Genomic DNA, 27,123 nt, shown 5'->3' with positions numbered 1-27,123 from the left:
GGATGCAAACATCAGACGGATCCGCTCCGAACGCTAGTGTGAAAGTAGCCTTAGACTGCCCACAATAAAAGGCCACTCTGAAATGTGCACAGTTTTGCATTACTGGGGGGGTCACAAAACCAGTCAGTATCTGGTGTGGCCACCATTTGCCTCATGCAGTGCAACACATCTCCATCGCATAGAGTTGATCAGGTTGTTGATTGTGGCCTGTGGAATGTTGGTCCACTCCTCTTCAATAGTGATGAGTGGCAGGGGCAATATTCGAATTCGCGATATTTCACGAATATTTGGTAGAATATTAGTCATATATTCACGAATTCGAGATTATTTTCTTAATCGCGAAAAATCGGCAATGTAATATTCGCGTAATGCGCGCGAAATACAGGCGTGGGTCACTATAGCTAAATTTTTCAAGCTGCTAGAAGTTTCCTGAGACTGGAGAATATGGTTGGCACGGCAGAACATTACAATAGCTTTATATGCAGATAGAGTGCTCTAATATATTCGCGATTTTGAAATCGGCAATAATTCTGCAACTATTTTGGCGCAATACGTGCAACTTCACATTTAAAAATTTTGATTGGTGCACTAAGTATTGTTGTGAACTTGTGACAAAACAGCACTATGTATGTAGCATGTATGTATGGACAGCAGAACCTATCAGCTACACTATATCACTATCTAACCTACACTGACTATCTCCCACTAACTATCTGTATTATACACTGCCTGTCCCCCAAAAAAATGGTAACACACGCTAATATTTCGTTGGACCTCCTTTAGCTTTGATTACGGCACGCATTCGCTGTGGCATTGTTTCAATAAACTTCTGCAATGTCACAAGATTTATTTCCATCCAGTGTTGCAGTAATTTTTCACCAAGATCTTGCATTGATGATGGTACTGTCTGACCGCTGCGCAAAGCCTTCTCCAGCACATCCCAAAGATTCTCAATGGGGTTAAGGTCTGGACTCTGTGGTGGCAAATCTGTCACGGGGTTCCGAAGGTGCACTCGGTCCCCCATTGCCCGCAGACCTGTTGCTTAGCTTTGGGAATGAGGATCTGTGTTTGACCTCATTCCCAGGGCGGCTTTACTAGCTGGGTGGCTCCCTGCTCCTAAGTCTGCCTTGAGCGCCGAGCTGATCACTCGGTGCTCGACTGGTTGGTCTGTCGGTCATGTGACGCTGGCCACGTCACATGACCCTCACTCCCCACTATAAATACAGGCAGCCTGCTGGCCACAGGTTGTCTGTTAATTTCTAGGTTCCTGGGTATTTGTTGGACTACTGAATACTTACCTGATCCTGTTCCCTGACGATCCTTTGCCTGCTCCTCCTGTACTGCGCTTCCGTCCTGGTATTGTGACCTCGGCTCCCACCTGACTACTCTCTTTGGACTCCTCGTGTACTTCTCTGCTCTCCTGGTATTTGACCCCGGCTTCTCCTGACCATTCTTTGCTTAATCCTTTGTACTGCGTAGCTCTCTTGGTTCTGACCCGGTCCGTTCATGTTCCGTATTTTGTCTTGTCTGTCTTCCCTGCACATATCCTAAGTTAGGGGTTGTCGTCCAGTTGTCCCCTGTCCCCTGCAAGTAGGCAGGGCCAGGGGTGAGGGTGGAGCGCAGTGGTCACTATCCTTCCCCCTGTGTGTGTGTGGACGTGACCGTTACAGATTAACAGGCCCAATAACCACTGTATCATGAATCCTCTTATTACCCTGACTGACCATGTCTCTAGCTTGACACAGGTGGTGCAGGAGCTAGGAGAGAAACTCCGTTCTTTTGAGTTAGGGCAAGGTTCGTCCACTCCTCAGCCGTCCAGTCCACATTTTGAACCCCAGATCAAGCTCCCAGAACCCTTTTCTGGAGACCGGAAGAGGTTTCTCTCCTTTAAGGAGACTTGCAAACTCTACTTCCGTTTACGCCCCGTGTCCTCCGGTCCCGAGAGCCAACGCGTGGGGATTATCATTTCTCTACTAAAGGGTGATCCCCAGGACTGGGCATTCTCGTTACCTCCTGGGGCCAGTTGTCTGACTTCTGTGGAGGGGTTTTTTCAGGCCCTGGGTATCCTCTATGACGAACCAGACAGGGCCCTGGTAGCCGAGACGGCTCTTAGGGCACTGGTTCAGGGCCATCTCCCTGCGGAGGAGTATTGCACCCAATTCAGACGGTGATGTGTCCCCTCAGGATGGAATGAACCAGCCCTGAAGAGTCAGTTTAGGTCTGGTCTGTCTGATAATTTAAAAGATCTATTAGTCAGTTATCAAATTCCAGAGACCTTAGAGGAGATGATGACCCTAGTTGTCCGACTTGACCGACGAGTTAGAGAGAGACGACAAGAACGACAGGTCTGTTCTCAGATGGTGGTCCAGCCAGAGGCCTTTTCCAGGGACAACACTGAGGTCTCCACTGAGGAACCCATGCAGGTTGGCATGACCCGGGGTAATCTTCGTCGCAGACGCGGAGAGTGCTTCTACTGTGGAGATCCTGGCCATTGGATCAACAAGTGTCCTAAGAGGGTCCTCTCTGACAATTCTCCTAAGGCAAGACAACCTAAAGACCAGGTACACCCTGATTTTTCTAAATATAAGCTTTTGGTACCCATAACAATTTCTCTGGGGGTTAATAAGTGGCCGGGTAAGGCCTTTATTGATTCCGGTTCAGCGGCCAGCTTTATTGACTTTGAATTTGCTAGTAAATTGGGTATTCCAATGTTTGCTTTACCTACACCTATCCATGTCATGGCTATTGATGCTACTCCCCTGATGGGTGGTACGGTGAGGTCATGTACCTCTGAAATTTCTCTGACCGTGGGTGTGTGCCACTCTGAGAAATGTTCTCTTTTAGTCCTGGAGAACCTACCGGTTGAGGTGGTACTAGGGTTGCCTTGCCTCTGTTTACTTAACTCCACAATTGATTGGTCCAAAGGAGAGTTGGTGAAATGGGGACCTAAGTGTGACTCATGCCTGTCCGTGGTCCAGGCTGGGGTTTCAGTAAGGTCTAATACATTACCCTCAGTTATTAAAGAATTTTCTGATGTATTCTCACCCCCTTCTCCAGAGGTTCTACCCCCCCATAGACCTTATGATTGCGCCATAGAGCTAATAGAGGGTGGCGAATTTCCTAAAGGGCGAATTTATAATCTTTCAGGGCCCAAACACAAGGCTTTGGAAGATTATATTAAGGAGAGCCTTGCTAAAGGGCATATTAGACCTTCAGTCTCTCCTATGGGAGCAGGGTTTTTCTTTGTTAAAAAGAAGGCTGGTGGTCTTAGGCCTTGTATTGATTACCGGAGATTAAATAAGATCACTGTCCAAAATAGATACTCTCTCCCATTGATTCCGGATTTATTTAACCAGGTTCTGGGGGCAACCTGGTTTTCCAAGATTGACCTGAAAGGGGCATACAATCTAATCCGAGGAGGGAGACGAATGGAAGACAGCATTCAATACTCCGATAGGACACTTTGAATATCAGGTGATGCCTTTTGGACTCAGCATTGCCCCAGCTGTGTTCCAAAACGTAATGAACGATATTCTCAGGGAGTTCTTAGGTAAATTTATTATTGTCTATCTTGACGACATTTTGATATTCTCTCCTGATTTCGAATCTCATGTGTCTCATGTCAAACAAGTATTACAGGTGTTGAGAGAGAACCAGCTATCCGCTAAGCAAGAGAAATGTGTCTTTGGTGTACAGGAGATACTGTTTCTAGGGCATGTTTTGACTCCTCACGCCTTTAAGATGGATCCTGGTAAGGTTTTAGCAATTAAGGAATGGGTAAGGCCTTCATCCTTAACCGCCTCCGGACCGCAGGATCGCGTTCCGGAGGCGGCAGCCCTGCGCAGAGTCACGCATATACGCGTCATCTCGTGAGACGCGAGATTTCCTGTGAACACGCGCACACAGGCGCGTGCGTTCACAGGATCGGAAGGTAAGCGAGTGGATCTCCAGCCTGCCAGCGGCGATCGTTCGCTGGCAGGCTGGAGATGCGATTTTTTTAACCCCTAACAGGTATATTAGACGCTGTTTTGATAACAGCGTCTAATATACCTGCTACCTGGTCCTCTGGTGGTCCCTTTTGCTTGGATCGACCACCAGAGGACACAGGCAGCTCAGTAATAAGTAGCACCAAACACCACTACACTACACCCCCCCCCCCGTCACTTATTAACCCCTGATCACCCCATATAGACTCCTTGATCACCCCCCTGTCATTGATCACCCCCTTGTAAGGCTCCATTCAGACGTCCGTATGTTTTTTACGGATACATGGATCGGATCCGCAAAACACATACGGACGTCTGAATGGATGTGTTTTGCGGATCCGATCCATGTATCCGTGGATACGTAAAAAACATTTGGCCGTCTGAATGGAGCCTTACAGGGGGGTGATCAATGACAGGAGGGTGATCACCCCATATAGACTCCCTGATCACCCCCCTGTCATTGATCACCCCCCTGTAAGGCTCCATTCAGTCGGCCAAATGTTTTTTACGTATCCACGGATACATGGATCGGATCCGCAAAACACATACGGACGTCTGAATGGAGCCTTACAGGAGGGTGATCACCCCATATAGACTCCCTGATCACCCCCCTGTCATTGATCACCCCCTTGTAAGGCTGGCTCCATTCAGAGGTCCGTATGTTTTTTACGGATCCAAGGATACATGGATCGGATCCGCAAAACACATACGGATGTCTGAATGGAGCCCTACAGGGGGGTGATCAATGACAGGAGGGTGATCACCCCATATAGACTCCCTGATCACCCCCCTGTCATTGATCACTCCCCTGTAAGGCTCCATTCAGATGTCCGTATGTGTTTTGCGTATCCGATCCATGTATCCGTGGATCTGTAAAAAACATACGGACCTCTGAATGGAGCCTTACAGGGGGGTGATCACCCCATATAGACTCCCTGATCACCCCCCTGTCATTGATCACCCCCCTGTAAGGCTCCATTCAGACGGCCAAATGTTTTTTACGGATACATGGATCGGATCCGCAAAACACATACGGACATCTGAATGGAGCCTTACAGGGGGGTGATCAGTGACAGGGGGTGATCACCCCATATAGACTCCCTGATCACCCCCCTGTCATTGATCACCCCCCTGTAATTGATCACCCCCCTGTAAGGCTCCATTCAGACGGCCAAATGTTTTTTACGGATCCACGGATACATGGATCGGATCCGCAAAACACATACGGACATCTGAATGGAGCCTTACAGGGGGGTGATCAATGACAGGGGGGTGATCACCCCATATAGACTCCCTGATCACCCCCCTGTCATTGATCACCCCCCTGTAAGGCTCCATTCAGACAGCCAAATGTTTTTTACGGATCCACGGATACATGGATCGGATCCGCAAAACACATACGGACATCTGAATGGAGCCTTACAGTGGGGGGATCAATGACAGGGGGGTGATCACCCCATATAGACTCCCTGATCACCCCCCTGTCATTGATCACCCCCCTGTCATTGATCACCCCCCTGTAAGGCTCCATTCAGACATTTTTTTGGCCCAAGTTAGCGGAAATTGTTTTGAAATTCTTGAACTCACCATACCCCTCACGGAATCCAAATGCGTAAAAATTTTTAGACATTTATATTCCAGACTTCTTCTCACGCTTTAGGGCCCCTAAAATGCCAGGGCAGTATAAATACCCCACATGTGACCCCATTTCGGAAAGAAGACACCCCAAGGTATTCCGTGAGGGGCATATTGAGTCCATGAAAGATTGAAATTTTTGTCCCAAGTTAGCGGAAAGGGAGACTTTGTGAGAAAAAAAAAAAAAAATTAATTTCCGCTAACTTGGGCCAAAAAAAAAAATTTCTATAAACTCGCCATGCCCCTCATTGAATACCTTGGGGTGTCTTCTTTCCAAAATGGGGTCACATGTGGGGTATTTATACTGCCCTGGCATTTTAGGGGCCCTAAAGCGTGAGAAGAAGTCTGGGATCCAAATGTCTAAAAATGCCCTCATAAAAGGAATTTGGGCCCCTTTGCGCATCTAGGCTGCAAAAAAGTGTCACACATGTGGTATCTCCGTACTCAGGAGAAGTTGGGCAATGTGTTTTAGGGTGTCATTTTACATATACCCATGCTGGGTGAGATATCTTGGTCAAATGCCAACTTTGTATAAAAAAATGTGAAAAGTTGTCTTTTGCCGAGATATTTATCTCACCCAGCATGGGTATATGTAAAATGACACCCCAAAACACATTGCCCAACTTCTCCTGAGTACGGCGATACCACATGTGTGACACTTTTTTGCAGCCTAGGTGGGCAAAGGGGCCCACATTCCAAAGAGCACCTTTAGGATTTCACAGGTCATTTTTTACAGATTTTGATTTCAAACTACTTACCACACATTAGGGCCTCTAGAATGCCAGGGCAGTATAACTACCCCACAAGTGACCCCATTTTGGAAAGAAGACACCCCAAGGTATTCCGTGAGGGGCATGGCGAGTTCCTAGAATTTTTTATTTTTTGTCACAAGTTAGCGGAAAATGATGATTTTTTTTTTTCTTACAAAGTCTCATATTCCACTAACTTGTGACAAAAAATAAAAAATTCCATGAACTCACTATGCCCATCACGAAATACCTTGGGGTGTCTTCTTTCCAAAATGGGGTCACTTGTGGGGTAGTTATACTGCCCTGGCATTCTAGGGGCCCTAATGTGTGGTAAGTAGTTTGAAATCAAAATCTGTAAAAAATGGCCGGTGAAATCCGAAAGGTGCTCTTTGGAATGTGGGCCCCTTTGCCCACCTAGGCTGCAAAAAAGTGTCACATATGTGGTATTGCCGTACTCAGGAGAAGTTGGGCAATGTGTTTTGGGGTGTCATTTTACATATACCCATACTGGGTGAGATAAATATCTTGGTCAAATGCCAACTTTGTATAAAAAAATGGGAAAAGTTGTCTTTTGCCAAGATATTTCTCTCACCTAGCATGGGTATATGTAAAATGACACCCCAAAACACATTGCCCAACTTCTCCTGAGTACGGCAATACCAGATGTGTGACACTTTTTTGCAGCCTAGGTGGGCAAAGGGGCCCACATTCCAAAGAGCACCTTTCGGATTTCACCGGCCATTCTTTACAGATTTTGATTTCAAACTACTTACCACACATTAGGGCCCCTAGAATTCCAGGGCAGTATAACTACCCCACAAGTTACCCCATTTTGGAAAGAATACACCCCAAGGTATTTCGTGATGGGCATAGTGAGTTCATGGAAGTTTTAATTTTTTGTCACAAGTTAGTGGAATATGAGACTTTGTAAGAAAAAAAAAAAATCATCATTTTCCGCTAACTTGTGACAAAAAATAAAAAGTTCTATGAACTTTGTGGAGGTGGATGCGTCCGAGGACGGTGCAGGAGCAGTCCTTTCACAAGGTCCTGCTAGCCTCACTAACCTGAGACCGTGTGCCTTCTTCTCCAGGAAATTCTCTCCCACGGAGCGAAACTACGACATAGGGAATAGGGAGCTGCTGGCTATTAAATGGGCATTTGAGGAGTGGAGGTATTTTTTTGGAGGGGGCAAGGCATCGAGTAAGTGTTGTCACTGATCATAAAAACCTAATGTTCCTCGAGTCGGCTAAGAGGTTGAATCCCCGACAAGCCCGATGGGCTCTGTTTTTTACCCGTTTTGATTTCTCCATTACGTTCAGGCCGGGAAGTAAAAATATGAAGGCAGACGCATTATCCCGGAGCTTCCATGCTTTTCAACCCACTGAGACGCCGCCTGAATCCATCCTACCAGCAAACATCTTCTTAGCGGCTCTAACCCAGGATATCTCGGCTCGCATTAAGGCTGAACAACATCTGGCACCGACATCCACCCCAACAGATAAGTTGTTTGTTCCCGTACAATTTCGTTTCCAGCTGTTGGGGGAGTGTCACGATTCTGCCTTTTGTGGACATCCGGGTTTTGAGGGCACTAAGGATCTGATTTCTAGATCTTATTGGTGGCCCACTCTGACCAGGGATGTCAAGTCCTACGTTTCAGCCTGTGAGGTTTGTGCCAGGTCTAAGACACCTAGGACTCGCCCTGCTGGTAACCTACGACCCCTACCCATTCCCAGTAGACCCTGGTCCCATATCTCGATGGACTTTATAACTGACCTACCGCTGGCGGAGGGTAAGACTGTGGTTTGGGTAGTAGTCGATAGGTTTAGCAAGATGGTTCATTTCATTCCCCTGTCTAAACTTCCGAATGCTAAAACCCTGGCGTCTATTTTTGTGAGAGAGATTGTTCGTTTACATGGCATCCCGGAAAATATTGTTTCTGACAGGGGTGTGCAGTTCGTGTCCAAATTCTGGAGAGCCTTCTGTCAAAGATGTAAAATTTCATTGTCTTTTTCTTCCGCCTACCATCCTGAGAGTAATGGGCAGACTGAACACCTTAATCAGTCTGTGGAACAATTCTTGAGGTTGTATGTTGCTGATGACCAGCAATTATGGGTCGAATTCCTTCCGTTGGCTGAATTTGCTTTGAATAACCGTGTCAATTCTTCTGCTGGGGTCTCCCCTTTCTTTTGTAACCATGGTTTTCATCCCCGTTTTCATTCTGGGTCGTCCGTCTCCTCCTCTAACCCTGAAGAGGATAAACTCTCCTCCGAACTGTGCACAAAATTCTCAAAAACTCAAGGCCGATAGGAGACGTTCAAGGGGGATGAACTTTCAGGTTGGGGATAAGGTATGGTTGTCCTCCAAGAATCTATCTCTCAAGGTAGCTTCTAGAAAATTTGCTCCTCGTTTTATTGGTCCATATAAGATCACGGAGGTGATTAACCCGGTATCTTTTAGGTTGGAGCTGCCCGAGTCATTCCACATTTTTAATGTGTTCCACAAATCTCTACTTAAAAAGTATTTTGAACCAGTAGTACCATCGAAAGCCTCTCCTCCGCCGGTTCTGTTAATGATGCTGTCGAGTATGTGGTGTCTAAGATAGTGGATGTCAGGAAGGTGCGTAATTCCTTGCAGTACCTGATTCACTGGAAGGGGTATGGTCTTGAAGAGAGATTTTGGGTACCTGCCAGGGAGGTTCATGCTCCTAGACTTGTTCGTAAATTTAATTTGGAACACCCTGAAAAGCTATCGCCTGAAGTCTTGGGTCCGGTGGCCCCTCGTAAAAGGGGGGGTACTGTCACGGGGTTCCGAAGGTGCACTCTGTCCCCCATTGCCCACAGACCTGTTGCTTAGCTTTGGGAATGAGGATCTGTGTTTGACCTCATTCCCAGGGCGGCTTTACTAGCTGGGTGGCTCCCTGCTCCTAGTCTGCCTTGAGCGCCGAGCTGATCACTCGGTGCTCGACTGGTTGGTCTGTCGGTCATGTGACGCTGGCCACGTCACATGACCCTCACTCCCCACTATAAATACAGGCAGCCTGCTGGCCACAGGTTGCCTGTTAATTTCTAGGTTCCTGGGTATTTGTTGGACTACTGAATACTTACCTGATCCTGTTCCCTGACGATCCTTTGCCTGCTCCTCCTGTACTGCGCTTCCGTCCTGTTATTGTGACCTCGGCTCCCACCTGACTACTCTCTTTGGACTCCTCGTGTACTTCTCTGCTCTCCTGGTATTTGACCCCGGCTTCTCCTGACCATTCTTTGCTTAATCCTTTGTACTGCATAGCTCTCTTGGTTCTGACCCGGTCCGTTCATGTTCCGTATTTTGTCTTGTCTGTCTTCCCTGCACATATCCTAAGTTAGGGATTGTCGTCCAGTTGTCCCCTGTCATCAGGACTCGTGAGGCAAGTAGGCAGGGCCAGGGGTGAGGGTGGAGCGCAGTGGTCACTATCCTTCCCCCTGTGTGTGTGTGGACGTGACTGTTACAAAATCCATGTGTGACAATGATGTCTCATGCTTCCTGAACCACTCTTTCACAATTTGAGCCCGATGAATCCTGGCATTGTCATCTTGCAATATGCCCGTGCCATCGGGGAAGAAAAAATCCATTGATGGAATAACCTGGTCATTCAGTATGTTCAGGTAGTCCGCTGACCTCATTCTTGGAGCATATACTGTTGCTGAACCTAGACCTGACCAACTGCAGCCACCCCAGATCATAGCACTGCCCCCGGAGGCACTAGGCATGATGGGGGCATCGCTTCATCTGCCTCTCTTCTTACCCTGATGCGCCCATCACTCTGGAACAGGCAAAATCTGGACTCATCAGACCACATGACCTTCTTCCATTGCTCCAGAGTCCAATCTTTATGCTCCCTAGCAAATTAAAGCCTTTTTTTCTGGTTTCCTCACTGATTAGTGGTTTTCTTACGGTTACACAGCTGTTCAGTCCCAATGCCTTGAGTTCCCTTCGCATTGTGCGTGTGGAAATGCTCTTACTTTCACTATTAAACATAGCCCTGAGTTCTACTGTTGTTTTTCTTCGATTTGATTTCACTAAATGTTTAAGTGATCGCCGATCACCATCATTCAGGATTTTTTTTCCGCCACATTTCTTCCTCGAATACGATGGGTCCCCACTATCCTTCCAGTGTTTAATAATGCGTTGGACAGTTCTTAACCCAATTTTAGTAGTTTCTGCAATCTCCTTAGATGTTTTCTCTGCTTGATGCATGCCAATGAGTTGACCCTTCTCAAACAGACTAACATCTTTTCCACGACCATGAGATGTGTCTTTCGACATGGTTGTTTAAGAAATGAGAAGCAACTCATTGCACCAGTCCGGGTTAAATAACTTGATGCCAGCTGAAAGATAATCGCCTATGCAGTAATTATCCAATAGGAGGCTCAGAACTATTTGCTTAGTTAAATCCAGGTGGCAACTTAACTAACTAACTAACTATCTAATGTAATGACACAGGAAAGCAGAGAGCACAGCAATGACACTGCTCTCTCTCTCAGATCTGCTGGGGAGGTTCTTATATAGTAAGGGGTCGGCAACTTTCCTATTGGTTGCTATGGATGTTGCTAAGCTCAGACAAAGACATCACAGCCTTCTCATTGGCCCACAAGCAAGAAGGGAGGTTACTGATGAAAAAAAAAATAATCAAGAATATTCGAAATTACACATATATATCACTATATTCTAAATATTCGCGAATTCTCGAAGTGCCGATTATTCACAATTATTATTATTATTCACTATTCAAATATTTGCACCCAACACGACTCTTCAATAGCTGTGCGAAGTTGCAGAATATTGGCAGAACTGGAACACGCTGTCGTATACGCCGATCCAGAGCGTCCCAAACATGCTCAAGGGGTGACATGTGCGGTGAGTATGCTGGCCATGCAAGAACTGGGATGTTTTCAGCTTCCAGGAATTGTGTACAGATCCTTGCAATATGGGGCCGTGCGTTATCATGCTGCAACATGAGGTGATGGTCGTGGATGAATGGCACAATGGGCCTCAGGATCTCGTCACGGTATCTCTGTGCATTCAAAATGCCATCAATAAAATGCCCCTGGGATCGTTGTCCATAACATACGCCTGCCCATACCATAACCCCACCGCCACCATGGGCCACTCCATCCACAACGTGGCTGTCTGCCATCTGCCCTGAACAGTGAAAACCGGGGCTCATCCGTGAACAGAACGCCTCTCCAACATGCCAGACGCCATCGAATGTGAGCATTTTCCCACTCAAGTTGGTTACAACGACGAACTGCAGTCAGGTCCAGACCCCAATGAGGACGACGAGCATGCGGATGAGCTTCCCTGAGACGGTGTCTGACAGTTTGTGCAGAAATTCTTTGGTTATGCAAACCGATTGTTGCTGCCGCTGTCCGGGTGGCTGGTCTCAGACGACCATGGAGGTGAACATGCTGGAGGTGGAGGTCCTGGGCTGGTGTGGTTACACGTGGTCTGCGGTTGTGAGGCCAGTTGGATGTACTGCCAAATTCTCTGAAACGTCTTTGGAGACGACTTATGGTAGAGAAATGAACATTCATTGCACGGGCAACAGCTCTGCTAGGCATTCCTGCGGTCAGCACGCCAATTGCACGTTCCCTCAAACGTTGCGACATCTGCGGCATTGTGCTGTGTGATCAATCTGCACATTTCAGAGTGGCCATTTATTCTGGGCAGTCTAAGGCACACCTGTGCAATATTCATGCTGTCTAATCAGCACCTTGATATGCCACACCTGTGAGGTGGGATGGATTATCTCGGCAAAGGAGTAAGGAGAAGCGCTCACTAACACAGATTCAGACAGATTTGTGAACAGTATCTGAGAGTAATGGGTCTTTTGTGTATGTAGAAAATGTTTCAGATCTTTGAGTTCAGCTCATGCAAAATGGGAGCAAAACCGAAAGTGTTGCATCTATATTTTTGTTCAGTGTATATATATATACATGTACTTATATTTTATGCCCCCCATTCATGGGTGCCCCCCCAGCTTCTGAATCCTACAGCAGGCCCAGGGCAGCACCTGCAGGGGGGAGATGTTTGCAGAACAAGGACAGGGGAACAATAAGCTCTCCTGCCCCTGTATGCCGCGTACCTGCGGCGCTATAGGTACACGGTCACTTCAAAGGCAGGAGGATCAAATCGATCCTCTGTCTGGAAACACCAGTATGCGCGGGCCGATGCGGTGACGTCATATCACCGCAACAACCCACGTGCACCTCCCTGCAGGCGTGCTCACACTATTTAAATCCGGCGGCGGAGCGCTCAGCAGTTGTGCCCAGCAGCCCCCACTGAGAAGTTATTATGTGATATCAGAGGACATTACAGGAGGAGGAAGTGGAGAGGACTACAACTCCCAGCATGTCCAGCCTGTTATTATGTGATATCAGAGGACATTACAGGAGGAGGTAGGAGAGGACTACAACTCCCAGCATGTCCAGCCTGTTACTATGTGATATCAGAGGACATTACAGGAGGAGGTAGGAGAGGACTACAACTCCCAGCATGTCCAGCCTGTTATTATGTGATATCAGAGGACATTACAGGAGGAGGTAGGAGAGGACTACAACTCCCAGCATGTCCAGCCTGTTACTATGTGATATCAGAGGACATTACAGGAGGAGGTAGGAGAGGACTACAACTCCCAGCATGTCCAGCCTGTTATTATGTGATATCAGAGGACATTACAGGAGGAGGTAGGAGAGGACTACAACTCCCAGCATGTCCAGCCTGTTATTATGTGATATCAGAGGACATTACAGGAGGAGGTAGGAGAGGACTACAACTCCCAGCATGTCCAGCCTGTTATTATGTGATATCAGAGGACATTACAGGAGGAGGAGGTAGGAGAGGAGAGGACTACAACTCCCAGCATGCCCAACCTGTTATTATGTGATATCAGAGGACATTACAGGAGGAGGAAGAGGAGGGGACTACAACTCCCAGCATGTCCAGCCTGTTATTATGTGATATCAGAGGACATTACAGGAGGAGGTAGGAGAGGACTACAACTCCCAGCATGCCCAACCTGTTATTATGTGATATCAGAGGACATTACAGGAGGAGGTAGGAGAGGACTACAACTCCCAGCATGTCCAGCCTGTTATTATGTGATATCAGAGGAGATTACAGGAGGAGGTAGGAGAGGACTACAACTCCCAGCATGTCCAGCCTGTTATTATGTGATATCAGAGGACATTACAGGAGGAGGAAGTGGAGAGGACTACAACTCCCAGCATGTCCAGCCTGTTATTATGTGATATCAGAGGACATTACAGGAGGAGGTAGGAGAGGACTACAACTCCCAGCATGTCCAGCCTGTTATTATGTGATATCAGAGGACATTACAGGAGGAGGTAGGAGAGGACTACAACTCCCAGCATGTCCAGCCTGTTATTATGTGATATCAGAGGACATTACAGGAGGAGGTAGGAGAGGACTACAACTCCCAGCATGTCCAGCCTGTTATTATGTGATATCAGAGGACATTACAGGAGGAGGAAGAGGAGGGGACTACAACTCCCAGCATGTCCAGCCTGTTATTATGTGATATCAGAGGACATTACAGGAGGAGGTAGGAGAGGACTACAACTCCCAGCATGCCCAACCTGTTATTATGTGATATCAGAGGACATTACAGGAGGAGGAAGAGGAGGGGACTACAACTCCCAGCATGTCCAGCCTGTTATTATGTGATATCAGAGGACATTACAGGAGGAGGTAGGAGAGGACTACAACTCCCAGCATGCCCAACCTGTTATTATGTGATATCAGAGGACATTACAGGAGGAGGAAGAGGAGGGGACTACAACTCCCAGCATGTCCAGCCTGTTATTATGTGATATCAGAGGAGATTACAGGAGGAGGTAGGAGAGGACTACAACTCCCAGCATGTCCAGCCTGTTATTATGTGATATCAGAGGACATTACAGGAGGAGGTAGGAGAGGACTACAACTCCCAGCATGTCCAGCCTGTTATTATGTGATATCAGAGGACATTACAGGAGGAGGTAGGAGAGGACTACAACTCCCAGCATGTCCAGCCTGTTATTATGTGATATCAGAGGACATTACAGGAGGAGGTAGGAGAGGACTACAACTCCCAGCATGTCCAGCCTGTTATTATGTGATATCAGAGGACATTACAGGAGGAGGTAGGAGAGGACTACAACTCCCAGCATGTCCCGCCTGTTATTATGTGATATCAGAGGACATTACAGGAGGAGGTAGGAGAGGACTACAACTCCCAGCATGTCCAGCCTGTTATTATGTGATATCAGGGGACATTACAGGAGGAGGTAGGAGAGGACTACAACTCCCAGCATGCCCAGCCTGTTATTATGTGATATCAGAGGACATTACAGGAGGAGGTAGGAGAGGACTACAACTCCCAGCATGTCCAGCCTGTTATTATGTGATATCAGAGGACATTACAGGAGGAGGAAGAAGTGGAGAGGACTACAACTCCCAGCATGTCCAGCCTGTTATTATGTGATATCAGAGGACATTACAGGAGGAGGTAGGAGAGGACTACAACTCCCAGCATGTCCAGCCTGTTATTATGTGATATCAGAGGACATTACAGGAGGAGGAGGTAGGAGAGGAGAGGACTACAACTCCCAGCATGCCCAACCTGTTATTATGTGATATCAGAGGACATTACAGGAGGAGGAAGAGGAGGGGACTACAACTCCCAGCATGTCCAGCCTGTTATTATGTGATATCAGAGGACATTACAGGGGGAGGTAGGAGAGGACTACAACTCCCAGCATGTCCAGCCTGTTATTATGTGATATCAGAGGACATTACAGGAGGAGGTAGGAGAGGACTACAACTCCCAGCATGCCCAACCTGTTATTATGTGATATCAGAGGACATTACAGGAGGAGGAAGAGGAGGGGACTACAACTCCCAGCATGTCCAGCCTGTTATTATGTGATATCAGAGGAGATTACAGGAGGAGGTAGGAGAGGACTACAACTCCCAGCATGTCCCGCCTGTTATTATGTGATATCAGAGGACATTACAGGAGGAGGTAGGAGAGGACTACAACTCCCAGCATGTCCAGCCTGTTATTATGTGATATCAGAGGACATTACAGGAGGAGGTAGGAGAGGACTACAACTCCCAGCATGTCCAGCCTGTTATTATGTGATATCAGAGGACATTACAGGAGGAGGTAGGAGAGGACTACAACTCCCAGCATGTCCCGCCTGTTATTATGTGATATCAGAGGACATTACAGGAGGAGGTAGGAGAGGACTACAACTCCCAGCATGTCCAGCCTGTTATTATGTGATATCAGGGGACATTACAGGAGGAGGTAGGAGAGGACTACAACTCCCAGCATGCCCAGCCTGTTATTATGTGATATCAGAGGACATTACAGGAGGAGGTAGGAGAGGACTACAACTCCCAGCATGTCCAGCCTGTTATTATGTGATATCAGAGGACATTACAGGAGGAGGAAGAAGTGGAGAGGACTACAACTCCCAGCATGCCCAACCTGTTATTATGTGATATCAGAGGACATTACAGGAGGAGGAAGAGGAGGGGACTACAACTCCCAGCATGTCCAGCCTGTTATTATGTGATATCAGAGGACATTACAGGAGGAGGTAGGAGAGGACTACAACTCCCAGCATGTCCAGCCTGTTATTCTGTGATATCAGAGGACATTACAGGAGGAGGTAGGAGAGGACTACAACTCCCAGCATGTCCAGCCTGTTATTATGTGATATCAGAGGACATTACAGGAGGAGGTAGGAGAGGACTACAACTCCCAGCATGTCCAGCCTGTTATTATGTGATATCAGAGGACATTACAGGAGAAGGTAGGAGAGGACTACAACTCCCAGCATGTCCAGCCTGTTATTAGGTGATATCAGAGGACATTACAGGAGGTAGAAGAGGACTACAACTCCCAGCATGTCCAGCCTGTTATTATGTGATATCAGAGGACATTACAGGAGGAGGTAGGAGAGGACTACAACTCCCAGCATGTCCAGCCTGTTATTATGTGATATCAGAGGACATTACAGGAGGAGGTAGGAGAGGACTACAACTCCCAGCATGTCCCGCCTGTTATTATGTGATATCAGAGGACATTACAGGAGGAGGTAGGAGAGGACTACAACTCCCAGCATGTCCAGCCTGTTATTATGTGATATCAGGGGACATTACAGGAGGAGGTAGGAGAGGACTACAACTCCCAGCATGCCCAGCCTGTTATTATGTGATATCAGAGGACATTACAGGAGGAGGTAGGAGAGGACTACAACTCCCAGCATGTCCAGCCTGTTATTATGTGATATCAGAGGACATTACAGGAGGAGGAAGAAGTGGAGAGGACTACAACTCCCAGCATGTCCAGCCTGTTATTATATGATATCAGAGGACATTACAGGAGGAGGAGGTAGGAGAGGAGAGGACTACAACTCCCAGCATGCCCAACCTGTTATTATGTGATATCAGAGGACATTACAGGAGGAGGTAGGAGAGGACTACAACTCCCAGCATGTCCAGCCTGTTATTATGTGATATCAGAGGACATTACAGGAGGAGGTAGGAGAGGACTACAACTCCCAGCATGTCCAGCCTGTTATTCTGTGATATCAGAGGACATTACAGGAGGAGGTAGGAGAGGACTACAACTCCCAGCATGTCCAGCCTGTTATTATGTGATATCAGAGGACATTACAGGAGGAGGTAGGAGAGGACTACAACTCCCAGCATGTCCAGCCTGTTATTATGTGATATCAGAGGACATTACAGGAGAAGGTAGGAGAGGACTACAACTCCCAGCATGTCCAGCCTGTTATTATGTGATATTAGAGGTATAAGAGGAGAGGACTACAACTCCCAGGCTCTCACACTCAGTCTATCAGGTCTTCCGCATATTACAAAGCTCCGCCTCCTGCACTGATCACATGACAGTGACATCATCACAGGTCCTTCCGCAACACCTCTTTTTCTTGCTGAGCTCCGCCCCCTGCACTGATCACATGATGGTGACATCATCACAGGTCTTTCTTTACCACTCCTCTTCACTGCTGAACTCCGCCCCTTCACTGATCACATGACCGTGACATCATCACAGGTCTTTCTTCACCACTCCTCCTCACTGCTGAGCTCCGCCTCCTGCACTGATCACATGATGGTGACATCATCACAGGTCTTTCTTCACCACTCCTCCTCACTGCTGAGCTCCGCCCCCTGCACTGATCACATGATGGTGACATCATCACAGGTCCTTCCCCAACACCTCTTCTTCTTGCTGAGCTCCTGTCAGTGTGAATGTCCTCAGTACAGGAGGGGTTGTTGGATGTAGGACGCTGTTCAGACCTGCAGTCAGTTGCGTTCTCTTCCTTTGCACACTGCACGGTATTTGGTGGTCTCAGGGTGCAGTCCATGCAGTGAGCAGAGACCCCAGAGGAGCCTTTCCTTCATGTGAAGCTCGGGGGCTGCTCTCTATTCCGGCCATCCCTGGACGAGCAGCGGTTATTATATCACATGGGCCTCCAGTGTGTATGTAAGTCTAATATTCTATATGTGACATGTATGTTCTAGATGTAAGGGTGTCCTGAACAGGGAGAGTGGAGAAAACCATTCCGGGCCCCCCTGTCCTGCTCCCTGCGGACCCCCCTGTCCTCCTCCCTCTGGACCCCCTGTCGTCCTCCCTCCGGACCCCCCTGTCGTCCTCCCTCCGGACCCCCCTGTCGTCCTCCCTCCGGACCCCCCTGTGTCCTCCTCCCTCCGGAGACCCCCCTGTGTCCTCCCCCCTCCGGAGCCCCCCCCTGTGTCCTCCCCCCTCCGGAGCCCCCCCCCCCGTGTCGAGCCCCCCCCCCCCGTGTCCTCCCCCCTCCGGAGCCCCCCCCCCCCCGTGTCCTCCCCCCTCCGGAGCCCCCCCTCGTGTCCTCCCCCCTCCGGAGCCCCCCCCTGTGTCCTCCCCCCTCCGGAGCCCCCCCCTGTGTCCTCCCCCCTCCGGAGCCCCCCCCTGTGTCCTCCTCCCTCCGGAGCCCCCCCTGTGTCCTCCCCCCTCCGGACCCTTGCGTCCTCCTATTGAATGGTCACTGGTCTGACTGAAATTGGCGAGTTCGGCTGACATGTATCTAATATGTGTGACCTGTCAGATGCCTTGTACTTCCGGAGGACATTGTAGTGCCCTGACAGGCATGCTGATTTCAGCGGTCTCTTAGGAGTTAACAGGACTTATAAGTTAAGCTCTGCAGCTCTTATCCAGAGAGGAGTCCGGTGTATTCATGATATCTAGGCTTAGCCCCGCCCTCCAGCTGCTGATTGACAGATTTCTTTGTGTCTCCAGTAATATAGAGAAGAGGGTAGAGTTCACATATCATATATACATCTGACTGCAGCGTCCCATCGGTCAGCTTTTGGACAGAGCTGTGTAGCCCTGGTGGTGACTTCTAGCTGATTGGTGGGGGTGTGAGGTGTCAGAGGTGACCGTTCCTTTAAGGCTTGGTTCATATCATTAGAAGTTTGTTTTGTGAGGTAACTTTATGAGGACTTGATTTTTCCAGGACGAGCTGTAGTTGTCATTGGTGTCATTATTGGACATAGGATGTAATGATGAACTTTTCTTCCTTTGTCAGGAGTCAGGTCTACATTGTCTGGGGAAACTTCTTCATTTTATTCTTCTAATGAGGAAATTCTCACCTGATGCATGAAGTTTTTCCTCCACAGTTGTCACTTAATATCGGTGGTGGAGGCTCTGAGAAGCGGGGTCTCTCCAGGAGCAGTAAGTGCGGTTCTGGATCTCACTAATGCTCTTGTCCCTGGAGGATTTCCAGCCTCTCCTCTCCTCATAAAGGTGCCTGCAGTACTAGAAGCCTCCAGCTCCTCCACTTCTCTCCACTGCTGAGCTCCACCCCCTGCACTGATCACATGACGGTGACATCATCCCAGGTCCTTCAGCTCTTGCAGTGCAGCAGATACAGAGCAGGTCCTGGTCGGTAGTCACTGCTGTGGTGTCTGGAGCCTCTTCTTCTCTCTGGTATCAGCCATTTTTCCAGAATCCCCCTTTATCCCCGGTGCTGGGGGCTCTGAGAAGCGGGGTCTCTCCAGGAGCAGTAAGTGCGGTTCTGGATCTCACTAATGCTCTTGTCCCTGGAGGATTTCCAGCCTCTCCTCTCCTCATAAAGGCGCCTGCAGTACTAGAAGCCTCCAGCTCCTCCAGTTCTCTCCTCTTCTCCTGAATGACCACCAAGGATGGACAGGAAGGAGATCAGCAGAAGAATATTAGACTTCACCTTGGAGATCATCTCCCTGCTGAGCGGAGAGGTAAACTTTTCTAGATTTCTCTCCTCTTTATTGTATTCTGTAACAAGTCAGACATCGGGAAGGAGAATCCATCATAGGAAGTGATAGGAAGAGTCCAGGGTCCTGGAGAACGGCCTCCAGACCTTCCAAGTGACGGAGAACCTGAAGATCAGCCACCAGTATGGTCAGTGATGTATCATGGAGACCAATAGTCATGTTGTAGGAGCCATGAGAAGGTAAGTAGGCAGGTTGTACCCAGGAGGAGAGGAAGCAGAGGAGGAGATGGCCGGAGTGTGGCCTGGGGGAGGATTTCTACCACTAGTCTGGCATCTAGATGATACTGGACTATAACAAGGAGGCCTCCACTACATCTAGAGGAAAGAAGGTTTCTCCACCAACATAAAAGAGGAGTCTTTACTGTAAGAGCAGTGAGACTATGGAGCTCTCTGCCAGAGGAAGAAGTCATGGGGGATTCTCTAGAAGAGTCCAAAAGGGGCCTGGAGGTCTGGAGGGTAATAATATTCCAGCTTCTAGTGACTAGATTACTGGAGATGGGGCCATGATCCAGGGAGGGATTCTGAGTGTAGATCTGGAGTCAGGAAGGAATTTCTTTCCCTAAGTGTCTCTCTCCATCCACAGGATTACACCATAGTGAAGAAGACATCGGGGGTGACTCCCATCATCCATGAGTCAGGAGGGTGGAGCAGGACCCCCATCACAGAGCCTTCCCCCCTGATACATGAGCAGAAGATCCTAGAACTCACCCACAAGATGATGGAGCTGCTGACTGGAGAGGTGACACTGCTGGGAATGCTGGGAAATTCTCCAGTAACAGCACTGGAGGGGTCTGGGTGATGACGGTGTCATTGTGTTGTCAGGTTCCTATAAGGTGTCAGGATGTGGCGGTCTATTTCTCCATGGAGGAGTGGGCGTACATTGAAGGACACAAGGATCTGTACAAGGAGGCCATGATGGAGGAGCACCAGCCTCTGACATCACCAGGTAAGAAGAGATGAGGTGAGAAAAGGCCGTGTTAAAGCCTCAGTCCGGTCATGTGCAGTGTGTACACGTGTGTAATGACATGTAATGAGGAGCTGTGCCGTGCCGTATATATGGGGCTTATGGGTGACGTCTGCCCCTATGTGACTATATAGAATGATAGGACTGTACAGGGGAGACGTCACATCTTTCTATCAGAGATCTACGTTAGGAAACCCTCCTGATATCTACCTCTGATGGAAGGCTCAGACTAGGGCTGAAACAATTACTCGATTGAATCGAGTAATTTAACACAAAAAAAATCCTCGATGCAAATTAGACCAGGGTTCAAGTTAGTCCATTACGTTTGGTAATTGTATTTTGTGGATTGCGTCTCAGACAATGCTCATTGTGTTAGTTAATTGCGTCTCAGACAATGCTCATTGTATTTTGTTTATTGCGTTACAGACAGAGGGAAGGGGATTTTGTGTACAATTGCTGGGAAGGGTGAATACTGTAAATACATGTGATTGGCTGTTTTTACAAAACCCTGGGGGTGGTAACATTGTTGGAAGATGTGCATAAATCAATGCTTCTGTTTCAAATAAAGAGAGTTCCTGTTTTATACCTTCATGAAGTCTTGGCTCATGGGATAACTACACTCTTGGGGATTGCTATATCACAATACTCCCCTGAGTATAAGCTCTTGTAAGAGCTTGTTCCTGGTTCCTGTCTCTGGATTTAGGAGAGGTTCACCCACTGGAGCCTGGAGCCTTGTCGTAGGTCCAGGGTGGGTAGGAGACGGCGAGACCTCCACCAAGCTTCGGCAGTTCGTGGGGTCTGCAGTGCTGACGGTGTCAAGTGGAGTGCTTGGAGTCCTCTGGAAGCACTAGGAGCATCTATCGACGGAGGTACCCGGTCGGGGTGCTAGGCGTTCCGTTACATACGGCCCGGAGTGTTCAGGCTGCGGAGGCTCCACAATATGTCATGGGCCCAGTTTTCTTCATGGCGGTGGTGCACCCTATTGGCGGTGCCCTTTTTGAGCAGGATAATACCCTGGCCGCACTGCTAAACTGTCCAGGAATGAGGAACCTGAGAAAAGGATCACTGTGAAGTCTCCAGATACCCAGATCTCAATCAGGGGGAAGCAGGTCTGATCCATGGATTGTGGCTTATCAGGCCTTCTTCGCCTGAGCCCATCCTAATGTCTCACATTTATGGCGTACTACTAGTGTACTACCAGATGCTAGCGTCAGAAATGTGTGGTGCAGGGCAGGAAGATTCCAGTCCAGCATGGCCACCTTCTCTCATGCCACCGTCCTGGGCTCACAGCAAACCGATCACTGGTAAATGTAATCAGCTAGTCATCTTTCTTTCCCCCATTCACCACCTTGGCTCGTTAAGAGAAGGCAATTGTCTTTCCAGGAAAGGAAACCTGGGGTTGTATACGTATAGAGCGTCTACATCAACTCGGTGGTGTCCACCCCTGGTGGAGAGGACACGGGGAGTAGTTCTGCTGCTTACTTCATCTGGCTGATATAAGATGAGAATCTTTGTTTGGTTCCCTCTCTTGTAATAACCCCCATAAGGTGCTTGGATATAGGGTTCCTCCACCAGAGAACCATCTAAATCCATCAGTCTCCGAATCTCTTCCACCTGCAGAGAATGAATTACCTTGAGGAAGGAGTGAAAGCTGAGTCTCTGGATGGAACAGCAGCTCCAGGCCTGGGAAATCTATGTGGGTTTGGTAGAAAGTTGTTGAAGAGCAGAACATTGTTATTTAGACCCCGATCACTAAACCTAGAAGTGAAGGAGTTGAGAAAAGAGTCTGATCTATAGACCATGTATTCAGTCGCTGTGTGCTTGTGTCTCCACAGGTGGATCCAAGAGGAGAAATCCCCCCGAGAGATGTCCCCGTCCTCTGTATTCCCAGGACTGTCCAGAGGAGAAGCTCCCAGAGAACCATCAGGTAGATGGAGCTGAAGTCTCCCCAGAATCTGACCAGAAATGGATCGAACCAAAGATTATTTGACATTTTTCTTCTTTAGGATGAAAATCTGATGGATATTAAGGTTGAGGTTAAAGATGAAGCAGAAGAGGAAACTGACTCATGGGGCAATCAGCAGTGTAAGGAGGGGGGCTGTCATGGGTCACCTGGATACTACTCCCATCATCTCATCATCACATGTAATAATCTCTCCTGTCCCTGTGTGTTTCCTACAGATGGACTCATAGAAGAAAATCCCCCTGAGAGATGTCCTCGTCCTCTGTATTCCCAGGACTGTCCAGAGGAGAAGCTCCCAGAGAACCATCAGGTAGATGGAGCTGAGCCCTATACACATCTATATAGGGGGTCATGCAGTCATAGAGGGGTCATAGATGGTGGGGGTCTCTTATGTGGACCTGTTAGATTTCCCACCTGTCTGCTGTATTGTCCTGAATTGTTACAGATGACAAATCAGGGGGAAGATGTGACTGATATTAAAGTGGAGGATGAAGAAGAGCGGATGATGGGCGATCCCCCGTGTAAGAGTGAGGTGGAGGAGGACATTCCGGTCCATGTGACCACAGGTATGGAATCATGAATGGAGGAAGGGAATTGGGAGGTTTCTTCAGGTGAGGCTCCACCTTAGAGCTGCAGTAAAGTAGCACTCCGGGCAGTGACCCCTGTGTTATGTACAGGAGCGGAGGGAGTTATGGCTGCACATAGACATCTTCTCCGAGCTCTTCTCTCCATCCACTCATGCTCCAGGCTGAGCACTCGGTTTAGCATCAGGTTTGAGGGGAACCGGCTAGGACTAACGGCTGCACTAATGGCCGGGATCTGAGAAATTCTTTTTAACCACTTAAGCTCCACAGGCCATGCTGATGGGGCTCAAGATCTTACTGCAGGACTACAGCTGTCAGTTTCTTTCTTGTTTCTTCCGGCCATTCCAATAAGAATGAACCATGTGCTAGTGCTCATTCTTGACCTGCTGCTTCATCAGGACAGCGGCAATCATTCTTTGAATCAGTGGGGGACCAGGGGTCACTTTAACCACTAAAGTACTGCTGTGGTGTTAAGGCCACAGGAATGTTTTATTTTTGCATTCAGACGGCCATAACCTTATTTTTCCACTGATGTAGCCGTACGAAGGCTCCGGCTAAATGATTGACAGTTTTCACAGACAGCTTGTGATTGATATTGATTAACATATAATGATGTTTTCAGGCGGTAATGGAGAAAAAAGCTCTTCATTCTGTGGGTCGGTATGATGAGGGCGATACCAGCAATGTCTGGTTTTGACTTATGCTATTTATGCACAATAACAGCAAAAATCTATGAAGCTGCCATCCAAAAGGTGTGATGTGTTCATCTTTCTGTCAATGCCGCCATATGTCACGAGAGGCGCTTTTCACTGGTTTCATTTTGGGACGTACATAGGACTTATGGTTTAAAGAGTTCTTCTGAAAATATCACACGGGGGGGGGGGGGTCAAATCCTGGCACCCCCGCCCATCAGCTGTTTGAGGAAGCCGAGGCACTTACTGGAGATCTCACAGTTTACCAAGCACAGTTTACCACAGCACACCCAATAAACCGGAACGGGATGCATTTTGGTGCACGACATTCCAGTTTGTTTAGTTGTGTCCCCATTGACAATGAATGGAGACAAAACGGAAGCGTTGTGCTGCGGTTTTGAAACCCTGTGCCGGTTCTCAAGACTTGATAGCACAACGTAGATGTGAAGTAGCCTAAGGGGACTTACACATTTGCGTTGTGAGGATCCAGCAGGCAGTTCCGTCGCAGGAACTGCCTGCCGGATCCGGAAATCCGTATGCAAACGGATATAATTTGTAGACGGATGCGGATCCGTCTGACAAATGCATTAAAATTCCGGATCCATCTCTCCGGTGTCATCTGGAAAAACGGATCATGTTTTTATATTTTTCGCATTTTTAAAGGTCTGCGCATGCGCAGACCGGAAAACCAGATCCGGTTTTCTGGAACACTTTGTACTGGATCCAGCATTAATACATTTCAATGGGAATTAATCCCGACATGCTGCGGTATTTTCTTCAGCCAAATACCGTAAAGGGACTGAACTGAAGACATCCTGATGCATTCTGAATGGATTGCTTTCCATTCAGAATGCATTAGAATAAAACTGAAGTGTTTTTTTCCGATATTGAGCCCCTGTGACGGAACTCAATACTGGAAAAGAATAACGCTAGTGTGAAAGTACCCTAATTATTATTATTTATTATTAAAGCGCCATTCATTCCATAGCGCTGTACATATGATAAGCGGTGCACATACATAATACAGACAACTGCACTTCTCATAAACAAGATGAGTTACAGACTGGTACAGAAGGAGAGAGGACCCTGCCCGCGAGGGCTTACAATCTACATGGTATGGGAGAAGGACACAGTAGGTGCGGGTGAAGTTGGCATGGCGGTATAGAGGCAGCAGGGTCACTGGTTGTAGGCTTGTCTGAAGAGGTGGGTTTATACTGACCCGGAGAATGAAAGAAACAGGTTATCGTATGCAACATTAAAAAGTGCCCTTAGAAAATTTAATTTGTCCTAGAAAAATATAAGCCCTCATACGGCTATGTGAATGGAAAAGTAAAAAAGTTATGGCTATGGGAAGGCAGGGAGAGGAAAACCCCTTAAACAAGAAATCATGAAATCTAATTTTAATCCTAACAGAACATCCCAGTAAGAAGTCTGATGGAAACGTGATGTTATCACAAGATTATAAAGTAGAAGATGAAAATATTGAACAGCACTCTTCAGAAGACTTCATTACCTGTAATGTACATTCAGGACTTCACAGTATAGATCTATCATATAACCCCCCTAATCATGAGAAACCTTCTCCTGCCCAATCACAGATTGTTACAAGTACCGGGCAGAAAGGGGGAGGGAAATCTTTTACAAGTAAATCAAATCTTGTTACACACGAGAGAATTCACCTAGGGGAGAAGCCATATTCATGTTCACTGTGTGGGAAATGTTTTTCAGATAAATCAAGTCTTATTACCCATGAACGAATTCACAAAGGAGAGAAACCGTATTCATGTTTAGTATGCGGAAAATGCTTTACAGATAAATCAAATCTTATTACACATGAGCGAATTCACACAGGAGAGAAGCCGTATTCATGTTCACAATGTGGGAAGTGCTTTACACGTAAATCAAGCATTGTTAAACATGAGAGAATTCACACAGGAGATAAACCATTTTCATGTTCAGAATGTGGGAAATGTTTTGTCACCAAAGCCAATCTTAAGGATCACCAGAGAATTCACACAGGAGAGAGACCATATTCATGCTCACTATGTGGAAAATGCTTTACAGATAAATCTAGTCTTATTACACATGAGAGAATTCACACAGGAAAGAAGCCATATTCATGTTCAGAATGTGGAAAATGTTTTTCAAATAAATCAAATCTTAATACACACGAGAGAATTCACACAGGAGAGAAGCCCTATTCATGTTCACAATGTGGGAAATGTTTTACAAACAAATCACATCTTGTTACACATGAAAGAAGTCACACAGGAGATAAACCATTTTCATGTTCAGAATGTGGAAAATGTTTTTCATATAAATCAAATCTTATTACACATGAGAGAATTCACACAGGAGAGAAGCCCTATTCATGTTCACAATGTGGGAAGCGCTTTACAGATAAATCAAGCATTGTTAAACATGAGAGAATTCACACAGGAGATAAACCATTTTCATGTTCAGAATGTGGGAAATGTTTTACAAACAAATCACATCTTGTTACACATGAAAGAAGAAGTCACACAGGAGAGAAGCCTTATTCATGTTCAGAATGTGGGAAATGTTTTGTCTTTAAAGCTAATCTTAAGGATCACCAGAGAATTCACACAGGAGAGAGACTATATTCATGCTCACTATGTGGAAAATGCTTTACAGATAAATCTAGTCTTATTACACATGAGAGCATTCACATAGGAGAGAAACCGTATTCATGTTCACAATGTGGGAAGTGCTTTACAGATAAATCAAGCATTGTTAAACATGAGAGAATTCACACTGGAGATAAACCATTTTCATGTTCAGAATGTGGAAAATGTTTTTCAAATAAATCAAATCTTATTAAACACCAGAGAATTCACACAGGAGAGAAGCCCTATTCATGTTCAGAATGTGGGAAATGTTTTACAAACAAATCAAATCTAATTAAACATGAGAGAATTCACACAGGAGAGAAACCGTATTCATGTTCAGAATGTGGGAAATGTTTTACAAACAAATCGTATCTTGTTACACATGAGAGATATCACACAGGAGAGAAGCCCTTTTCATGTTCAGAATGTGGGAAATGTTTTGTCACCAAAACCAATCTTAAGGATCACCAGAGAATTCACACAGGGGAGAAGCCGTATTCATGTTCAGAATGTGGCAAATGTTTTACCAATAAATCAATCCTTGTTGCTCATGAAAGAA

General features: G+C 47.2%; 2 protein-coding genes across 25 annotated transcripts in view; both read left to right on the top strand.

The window, feature by feature from the left end:
* Window positions 1–27,123, top strand: part of LOC120998305 (gastrula zinc finger protein XlCGF26.1-like) — a 4,064,644-nt gene that overhangs the window by 1,745,321 nt on the left and 2,292,200 nt on the right. The gene's annotated exons all lie outside the window — the stretch shown is intronic.
* The window catches only part of LOC120997433 (gastrula zinc finger protein XlCGF26.1-like), a 2,315-nt gene continuing 571 nt past the window's right edge, over window positions 25,380–27,123 (top strand). Inside the window, exon 1 of the mRNA XM_040427512.1 lies at window positions 25,380–27,123. Within this exon, the coding sequence (XP_040283446.1) occupies window positions 25,380–27,123 (1,744 nt within the window).

Source organism: Bufo bufo, chromosome 4 (assembly GCF_905171765.1).
Source record: "Bufo bufo chromosome 4, aBufBuf1.1, whole genome shotgun sequence".
NCBI classification, from domain to species: Eukaryota; Metazoa; Chordata; class Amphibia; order Anura; family Bufonidae; genus Bufo; species Bufo bufo.
This window is presented reverse-complemented; position numbering and strand designations above follow the sequence as displayed.